Raw genomic sequence first — 9,945 nt, 5'->3', positions numbered from 1 at the left:
TTTTTGTTTTTTTTGTTTTTTTTATAGCTTTTTCTAATTTAATTTACATTTTATTTATTTTTTCTGATGTGGCGCTTGTTGGACGCCACGTGTCTCAATAAAAGTATTAAAATATGACACGTCAGCGCCATGTCAGTGTTTTCCGTTAGTAAATTTAACGGTGTTAAGTTTATGACTTGATTGAATCAATTTGACAAGTTTTAGGACTCAATTACACTTTTTGTAAATTTTAGAACTCAAATGCACTTTTGTGACAAGTTTTAGGACTTGTAGTGCACTTATCCCTTTTTAAATTTAATAGGCATCAATGGCTCAATTTGACATTGTGCGCATTGAGTCCAGAACCAAGTAATTAAACCACAAATAACCTTTACACAGTCACTACCAGCGATGGCCACGGGCCCAGGCATGGCCCGTGAAGGCCCAGCACCATTATGTGCTGTGCCGGCCCACGTGCCCGGCCAATGAAAAGAGATAACAAGTAATTTACAGGAACTGATGAGCCCTGCTGCAGTAAGACAACTTTGAGGAAGACATCGTCTAATTCTGAACAAAAATTCGAGAAACAATTAAAGTAAGGTGATTAACATATTAGGAGAACATAAACACGAATCTTCCTAAAACTCTCTTGCACGGTATCAGTGTCAAGCTAATCTCTTGCGCAGAGAGATCAGAGAGCAGAGAGCAGGTAATCCTCATCTCTAATGGCAGGAAATGGCGCAGGTAAAACATGAAGTCGGTCAACTCCAATCCCCTCAGTAGCATCCTAGTCCACAAACAAATAACGTGTCATTCTACTATCGTGCAAGACAAAGAGTCCTTAGAAGAGTATCGAAGGAATCAGGACTTATGGTGCTTCCTTAGTGAAACTAACAGGGCTAGACTGAAGATGTTTCTGAGAATTTTCTCAACAAAATCAATGTGAATTACCTTTCTGTCATGCTAATGCAGGAATTTGCAAGACAAGAGTGCTTTCAGACGCTGCATGTTTGGATCCAGCAGCAAAATGCTCAAAGGTTTGAATTACAGGAGTCAGCTAAGAGTGAAGTTGCTTCAGAGGTTATGAAGATGGAAATAAGTTTTATTCCATTTTCATTCAATTTCTACTTGGAAAGCTATCCCAAAAGCTAAACCAAATCTCATTCAATCTCTAAGAAGCAGTGCATGTCTCCTTAACTCCCCTTGACCTCTGAATGGTCACCACATATTTATGAAAAACAATATGTAGAAGTGATATATGATTCATCATCTTGAAGGTTTATGAATTTCAGCAACTTTAAGTATCCTTTCTATTACAATAAGAGTGTTGTCTTTAGATAATGTAGTAAAACAACAGCGAAACCAGCCTGGTTCTATGGAATGCATGCCGAACCAGGTGTCACGTTGACTTTTGCAACATTCAGAAGCTTGTCTACAACTCAAGCTCCTGTGAGAGCAGATAAGTCCGCTCATATCCACCCAACAATACAAACCACCACTAATCTCCATATACTTGACACCTCCTTCTCTCAGGCCACCCGCAAATAAATCATACATCTCCCTTATCCTCTTTCTATGTGTTTCTACGAATGAGTAACCTCTGAGTGGGCGCAGAGACAGAAGAATTTGGTTAAATTTTTTGCAGCAGCCAAAACAATGTCATTATATGAATATATAACTGCAACTCTATTTTCTGCATTTCTTTCTTGTGTCTACATAAAAAAACCTTGCTAGACAGAGATCAGACCCTATATTATGTGAACCGTATTCTTGTCACTGTTTTCATTAATTTGTTCATTGATAAATTTCACCTGTTTTCACCGAGACCATCACATACAAAAATCTTTGGCCAACAAGTTAAGCTGAGAGCTGTTGGACCTTCTACCTTATCCCCAGCAACTTCTTAATCTGCGACGTGAATAACCAATTCGTACAATCAATTTCTTTTTTATCGATATGTTCAATCTTGGGACAAAACGGACTCGGAAAGACAGGACATACCAGTTTTGTTGAAATATGCAAACTCTCCAAATCCTTAAGCTGAAATTAAATATAAAAAAAAAAGATATGACGATGTGCAAGCACAAATTTCAGAATGAACTTTTGCGACGTGGTACTTACCTCCCGAAATGGCTTGTGATTTTGTTCGCGGTATTCAATAATCTCGGTAGCCTTCTTCTCTCCAATTCTCTGCAATGGATTAACAAGTCCAGTTCATGCAATTGTTATTCGATCAAACATTTTCCATAGAATAGCTCCTTACCATTATTCCCATTAGTTCCTCCCTGACAAAGATTGAAACAATGGTGATCAAAAAGGGTCTGAAATGGGTGAAAAACAAATTTGTTCCTAATAGTTACTCACCTGCTACCAGTGTTAAAAATCTCCAAATATTCCCGAATGACTGCAAACTGCAAGAAAAATTGTGAAAAGTGAATCAGCAAAACAAAAATCCAGTATTTAAATAGCTCTTTACTTTGCAGTATTGGAGAGAACTGGCATGTGACCTTTGATCCACCGTATGTTTTCCCAACTTCTCTTCTCTCATCCTTCTCCAGAAGCATCTGATATTTTTTTGATAATGCTTTAAATCTCGCAATAATTTCATCGATGGAAGTTTGCTGATGATAAAGGAATCGAACTAAATATAAAGAAAATAAGAATTCAATCACCTCCTTCATAGGCAAGGACAGAACATCCGGTGCCACAGCTGTTGCAGCACCCAATGTGTTCTTTGCAGCACCACCAGAAGCATCCAACCCTCTCCGACCTATATGACATAAAATAATAAAGCTGAGCTACATAGTGCGCACAAGAAAATGTTTGACCCTAATAGAAGATTTTGGGAAGAGCAACAGTCATAAGCCTGTTCTCCACATATGTTGAGAAATTACTATCGGCCCTAGGAGAGGAGGTTTAGAAAAGAAGACTGTTAACCTTGTTCTTATTCCTTTGGTCAATCAAGCAAACTTGAAAAAGTATCCACCAATTGCAGGAATACGCCATTCTATCAGGTTGGAAGTGCCCCTCAATCAATCACTAACCAAACAATATGAGAAGTTCAAGCAGTCTGAGAGGTGTCTGAAATACTTTAAAGTAAATTCATGCGAATAGGTATCTTTGTCAATGTACAGTGAGTTGCAGTGTTTCTATGAAATCCCAATCCCCATATTGAATGCAAGACTTCTATAAAGAGGCCATTCATGCCCCAACCTAGACACTGAAGATAAATCACAACAAATGGCAAGAAATATATCTATTTGCAGATGGAAGGACCTTACCAGCTGAAAAAGCTGCAAAGCCATCATCTTGTTCTTTCTCCTGCCGCAGAATATTAGGCAGGGAATATGCCTAATATTGAAGGAAAGTGACTTTCAGTAAAGCAAGGACATGTCAGGGAAACTGTACTTGCTTCCAGAAAAAATCAAAAAGCGACAATAAAATCAGGTAAGAAAAATGTTAAAAAGAGCTGACAAAAGAAATAAATCTGAGAATTACATATGACGGAAGTTGGCTCCTTATCATCTTCATACCTTAAGAGTCACTTCCACTTAAACATTACCACCTTTCTAAATCCAGAGAACTTCAAACCCCACTCCCAATGGAAAAAAGAAAAGAAAAGGGGAACAAACAAAGAAGGAAGGATATTGCAAAGGTACATGAGTTGGCAAGTCCCTTACACACTATTAGGCGTGAGCTAGCAAATCACTTTTCATAATGAAATTAGATGAATACCATGGTGTTAGACAACGTGAGATGGCGTGGATCAAGGGGGCCAACTCTGCTTAGTAAGAAAAATTGCATTTGCTGTATACTTACATAAAGGCCAAAGCTTTGGATACATTTAACGTTCTTTTGGAATCACCATAGTTCATCATTAAATGACAAAAACAGATTTTATTTGTTGATATCATTGTCATTTACTGGTTAGACAATGAGATACCAAATAATTTGGTGGAGCAACTGACACACATATTTTACTTGCATCAAATTAGCCTATCTAGTATGGCATAGCTTGATTCAATTTTAGTCCAGCTGTTTTGAAAGCTACTGTTGTGAGTCTGTCTATCATTCATAGACATGACACATCCTGCCTATCCTTTCTTTACCTTCAAAATACGACTACAGCCATGAATGGCATGTTTGGTAAAGATTATGATAGCACTGCCTTTCAACACAATCTATAACAAAGACCCCACCATAGCCACCAGGTTTGAGCATTTGGCCAGATCCCTGTACTTTTTCAAGATGACTCCACATGCAAGAAAAGAAGTCACTCTCTCATATGAAGGTACTGTGCTCAGATTTACAGTCAGTACATGGTCGAGAAGCCTTTCAAAGTGTTTTTTAAGTTGCTATTTCTTATTCAATATTTACTGATGCCACTGAACAGCTAAGACCCGGGCTCTTAACTGCTAGTCAAGGGTCAAAGACTAGTCAAGAAATCTTCCAACTTTAAAACATAAAATGCAGCTTGTTGAATATTGAATTTTCCTTGAATTATCTAGAAATATTGTAAAGAATATGCCACATAAAGTTGATATAAAGAAGATTATATGTGAATTTTCTTCAGGTAGACATTCACAATGGTTTCCAGAATCATGTCACTTTAAGTCTCTGTTTCCCTCCTATGCAAGATGCCTCTATCTTTCAGCTAGATGTAGTGCAGAATATGTAAGAAAATGTAGAAGACAATGTCAGTTACTGTATCTAGAGAGCAAAAAGCTAACTGATTGAAAATTGGATTGGCTAGTCAATACAAAAGGAAATACCTCCACAAGTGTCTCGCGCGAAAGATTACCAGGGCACCATGTATGCCGCCTCCTACACTGCTTACACAAGAAGGAAAATCTCAATCAAAGCAAGAAAAACAGTGTTAATGAACTGCAACAAGAACTTTTAAGTTGCAATGAGCTATTACAATTTTCGTGGAGGTACTCCACTTTATTGGCTGGGCAAGACAAGAGTGTGGAGCATGTTTCACTTTAAACTTCAAAGGTCCACAACTAAGTAATACATGAACGGTGGACGCCTATCTTATAGAAATATCAAATTCAACTGACTAAAATAAGCCAGATGAGAGTTGGAATCTATATTAAAAGGCCAGGTACATTTACATCCACAACAATATCATAATTCATACTTAGCGACTGTTTTATTGTGCTAATCTATCTTCCAAAGGCAAGTGGTCTTCACACCATTACTGCACTATTCATGCCTGAAGCACTAGCTTAACTATCAAAGTGATAGAAAGATGTAAAGAGGAAATTATTCACCAAAGCAAAGCTAACAAGGAAACGTAGGTCCATAGAACATCAATAAAATGAAGTTGTAATCCTCATCGGCACTTAATATAGCATATAACAAGCCAAGCATAACACTGCCCAGCTACAATGAGGACAAGCCATTAAAGTATGCATTTATATCTGTATTATCACCAAAAACTTCTTTTGGTTATTTGAGAAAGAACAGCACTATGCATGACTAGCTTGTTGCTTCACCACAGAGCAGCAGAAACAACATAGGCATGGCATACATAGCTATGTAATTAAAATTGTGAGCCAATATGCATAATTTTTATGAGGATGTCCTTTCAGCTACTATGAGACAGATTGCCAATGTGGACGGAGCTAAAGAAGCAATGAAAAGGGTGTCAATAACTCTCTATGAAGTGCATATATTTTGCAAAACATGCCAAGTCAACTATAGGCTGATTTAAATAAATCACTCAAAGCCTTCATGGAGTAGCTCAAATACAACTACAAAATTTTATAAGTACCAGCGAGCTACCAAAATAAAATATGCGACATGGAAAATTCAAAGGATTTGCAATATGCCAGAATGCCACTTATACAATACCTTTTCGAAATTATGTCGATTATCCTCCCTGTTTGAGTACAACACGATGGAGCTCAAGTTTTCAATTTTTTTGGCTTGCTCTTGTAAATGTCTCTCACATTCAGCTTGGGCTTTCTTTTCCACCTCCAACTCCAGAGTGATTCGCTCCCTCTCCAGCTCACTCTATAAAAGAAATTTTAGCAATTTCCAAAATACACTCCCAGTTTACAAGGACATATAATACAAAATAAGCAGCAACACAACACTAAACCTGATGTAATGCATTTTGCAAGTTTAAGATCTTTTCTGAATGCTCAGAATGTGAACCCTGAAGAAAATCGGTATGGTAGCATCAGAAGATGGATTTCTAAATAAGCCATTGCAAATAAGTGCATACGATCTATCTTAGTTATGACAAATAAGTAAACCTGCAATTTGGCTTTAAGCTCTTCAATTTCCTTCTGCTGCCGCTTTAGCAGAACAGCATCTGTCAAAATCTGCCACATATAAAAGATCAAAAATAAGCAACAAAGGCAATTCTTTTGGTTTATTTACTAAGCAGTTTATAGAGAAGCTATATACAGCACATCAAAAGGGAAACAATGCCAACTTCAATAGACCACATTAAATGAAGGCAAAAAAGGCTACAAGTGGAAAGGAAACCAATGGCTTAGTAGGATCACCACCTCATTCACGTGGGCACAACTTTTAATACGAAGTGCTCTACTTGCAAACTTGAGACTGCTTTTAGTTTCATCTGCATGGCTCTGCAATAAAGAAATTGATATGACACAGGACGGACGTGTACAAGCTGCAATTATTTCCACAAAAATTTATATGCAGCAAGTATTGTTAAGAAATTAGACTCGTGTTCATGTAAGAGTTGATTTAGCTGCCACATAGTAAAATATCACCTTGTGTATCAACTAATATTATTTCAATTGGTGCAAGTAGAATTAGACCAATAATGTATAGTGGTCTAAGGGATCCAATGAGTACCCTTGGCAGCTTACACAGTGACGATGCATGCCATGAAAACTTCTGTTCATAGGTACTTCAACATGAAAGGCTCCACAAAGGTCCCCATGCAGGAAACTTGAGGGAGTTAATAACAAAAAACTCATGCATTGCATGAGTTGCATGACTTTAATGATTTATTTACAATTAGGAGGTTTAAAAACTGCATCCTAAGGAACAGTCATGACATCCTTTCAAAATATCCAATATGATGATGAACTAGAGTTTTATGCGGTAGAACAATAAGCCCACCAAGGAACCGGCTGGCACTTGATCAGGTCAAAATGTAACATGTAAACTATTTGCCTGTATTCAAACAAAAAGCTAACTGGCAGCCAACATGCATTGTGAAGACCAGGTCTTGTGATACAAAGATCTCAACTGCAAAATGAGATTTTTATTTAGGAAAGAATATAGCATTCAAGTAATCAAGGGACTCAGATGCTAGCAGCCCCCAATAACACAACACCTAATGGCTAATCTAAGCTTTGCTCAAACACATTTAAATCCAGATTATGAATAAATCAGACCAATGCACGAACCAGCCAGACAAGGCCCAATTGCCTTCAGGCCAGCTGACTTGACCCCGTCATACCAAAAATTGGCTTCAAGAATATTTCAAAGCCAATAAGAGAGATAAAATTGGCAACTTTGAATCCAGTAACACAACCATCTAAAACTTTGGTACTGCATCCCACTCCAACAGAATGTATATTTATTGAGCTAGAATAAAAACATACTTGAACACAAAACGCAAGGTCAATGACTTTGTAAACCATAACCTGTGCAAGCGTGATATTGCAAATTATAGCTGTGTTTGAATTTCCACCAAGAGCAGGTTGCAAAATGCGTGTAAGTTTGCTGTCGCGAAATGGGACATGCCCCCTGCATCAAAAGTGAGAAATACAAAATCAAGAGCTATATATATAACAAAATGTACTCGCTGACTAATCTTTTAACTGAAACAGTTGGACACCTACCCCTGACTTTCGGCACCTGCACTCAGCTTCTTAATCACAGTTCTCAGGGTCATTAGACTTTTATTGATATGACACCCCTCTTTGAGACGGATACCCTCTACTTCAGTTTTTGCAGCACGTTCCCAACCGGCAAGGTCAACCAAGTTCTAAAATAGAAGATCATGAATAAAAAATGGGAAAGATAGATAAAATAGCACATATTGATAAAAGAAGTAAAACTTCACACCAGAACAGATATGCGGACAGCATCACTAGATTTGCCAGTTTTATCCCGAATCTCAATAAGCTGTCATTATTAAAGATGAGAAATTTGAAGATTAGATGGCAAAACAAGTGGAGTGGAAGGATTTTGCAAAACTTATGATACCAAAAAAAAAAAATGGAAAAGAAAGATTATGAACCTACCATGCGAAATATGGTGTGAGACCTACTGCTGCACACGTTCATATTTGTCTTTCCATTGTGCCGATGAGCTGAATAGTAAAAAAATAACAGTTACCAGGATGTCAAATAGGTTAGGACCCTTCCTTAAAAGCTTTGATAAAATCCACACCATAGAAATTACTCATTTCACTTTCAGAGAAAATAGTTTCGAAGGCATAAAAAGAATCTCGACAACTTAATATATCTACAAACTCATTTATAGAAGTGCAAAAGCAAAAGGTAATGATGGTATGAGAGATACCTTCTCCAAATTGCATAAGATTGAGGACTTCATCAGAAGATTTAACTTTTTCTTCACGTAGATCAGCAACATATATTCCCCGCTAAGCTTGCAAAGGTCATTCTCCCAATCAACTTTTAAGACCTAATAAAAGAAATAAACACAACTCTCTAGTACATACAAAATTCATACCTCCGGATTTTCATGAATTTGCAATTTCCGATGCTCAGGAGCCAGCAAGTCATGTATCTCCTCGTTATATATCTCCATATAAGACATTCGCAGCGAAAATTCAAGGTCCACTTCCTGAGTATTATGAGGACCGTAAGCGCAATGTAGAAAGATCATATTAGAACCTCAAGGAGCATGCATGTTTTCTTTATTTTCTTTCTCAGAACTTTCGACACAGTTTATTGGAAGAGAAAGAGGGTTGCATGAAAGAAAGTAATTCAAAGATTGGTGAAGGTAAACATATAAGGCTTTTAATATGCTCAAGAAAAGGGAAGTCGCCTATAGTTTACTGAAAGGATCCTACCTCTTCAAATATTCTTCCACAAGCCAAAGTTATGATGATAAGATTGAAGAACATACACCAAGATAAATCAAAGACAAACTGCATTTTCACTAAAAAAACTTCTAACCTAACTTTTCTTTATTTATATATAAAGAAGAGGATAATAGAAATACTAGTGAGCCTGTCAACAGTTTACCTATCACTCAATAAATTTTTGGTTAACATAGAACCAAATGCCAACAATGTTTACAGCATAATGACATGCAGCATACTCAGAGCACGAACTGGCTTTTTTCGATCCTTAAACTGCATACACAATAGTTTTCGAAATAGCTGGTCTTAACAGCAAGTACTCTGCAGTGGGTGTTGAGGACAGGTCGAGTCTGCGAGGCCTTCTTCTTCCCGAAAAAGCCTCACGGCGTATAGTAGTTTTAGCTAATAGAAAAGATGGATCAGCAGGCACTAAAGGGTAAGCTTATATCCGGAATTCAATTAGTTGAATAGGTAGAGGAGAGGTGAAGTAAAGATATCTAGAGCAATATAGACCGGGCCTGCTTCCCATTCATTCTTTTAGTTGGATGCTCTTCGGCTGGTCAATAGGGGCACGTCGCTTTCGCTTCTGTAATAGAGGCGCTATCAAAAGCGTGGCGCTCTAGTGGAATGATTTTCTTAGGTTATTGGTAATGTGTCAAATTTTTTTAGGAGCAAAGATCCTAGCCATAAATCAAGTCAAATAAAAACCAACCTGCAAATGTATACCTTGCATATGGAATCAAACAAATCGGAAACTGAAAGAGAAATGATCCCAGGCTCTCTCCTTGATCCCCGCATGGTATGTGTCTTTCCGCTGTTTGTTTGTCCATAAGCACAAACAGTTCCTAAAACCCAACAATATAGTATAAAACGAGAGCTCATTTAGATTTCAATACTCTATGCTACGTGCAGCTGCAACT

The 9,945-nt window shown here is 37.5% G+C and overlaps 1 protein-coding gene across 4 annotated transcripts; it reads right to left on the bottom strand.

Moving 5' to 3' along the window:
* Nucleotides 1–338: 338 nt before the first annotated feature.
* LOC115663795 (kinesin-like protein KIN-7O) lies at nt 339–9,865 on the bottom strand. 4 transcript variants are annotated; one of them, XM_056314386.1, is made up of 20 exons: nt 9,752–9,865; nt 8,671–8,784; nt 8,500–8,581; nt 8,220–8,287; nt 8,041–8,100; nt 7,815–7,960; nt 7,617–7,719; nt 6,504–6,584; nt 6,246–6,314; nt 6,089–6,145; nt 5,839–6,000; nt 4,752–4,808; nt 3,261–3,330; nt 2,652–2,749; nt 2,487–2,543; nt 2,344–2,390; nt 2,243–2,264; nt 2,101–2,169; nt 1,981–2,019; nt 339–1,887 (listed from the first exon to the last, which is right to left on the bottom strand). In XM_056314386.1, the coding sequence occupies exons 1-20, from the start codon at nt 9,821–9,823 to the stop codon at nt 1,861–1,863; spliced, it is 1,500 nt and encodes a 499-aa protein (XP_056170361.1). In that variant the 5' UTR covers nt 9,824–9,865; the 3' UTR covers nt 339–1,860. The 4 variants fall into 4 exon arrangements, with proteins under 4 accessions (XP_056170361.1, XP_056170360.1, XP_056170359.1 ...); XM_056314385.1 differs by lacking the exon at nt 1,981–2,019 and having other exon boundaries at nt 339–766; nt 931–1,036; XM_056314384.1 differs by having other exon boundaries at nt 339–2,019; nt 9,738–9,865.
* Between the last annotated feature and the right edge of the window lie 80 nt (nt 9,866–9,945).

The sequence above is a fragment of the Syzygium oleosum genome, unplaced genomic scaffold (assembly GCF_021117445.2).
Source record: "Syzygium oleosum isolate NSW1041296 unplaced genomic scaffold, Sole_v2.1 Sole_v2.09, whole genome shotgun sequence".
Classification (NCBI taxonomy): Eukaryota; Viridiplantae; Streptophyta; class Magnoliopsida; order Myrtales; family Myrtaceae; genus Syzygium; species Syzygium oleosum.
This window is presented reverse-complemented; position numbering and strand designations above follow the sequence as displayed.

Excerpts from the sequence above, each read along its gene's own strand:
- LOC115663795 (XM_056314383.1), bottom strand. The coding sequence starts at position 9,823 with ATGCGGGGATCAAGGAGAGAGCCTGGGATCATTTCTCTTTCAGTTTCC. Across the intron at positions 4,809-5,838 it reads ATCGACATAATTTCGAAAAG|TGTAGGAGGCGGCATACATG; the intron begins GTATTGTATAAG and ends TTGTGTAAGCAG. Across the intron at positions 2,020-2,100 it reads ATCACAAGCCATTTCGGGAG|CTTAAGGATTTGGAGAGTTT; the intron begins GTAAGTACCACG and ends ATTTAATTTCAG.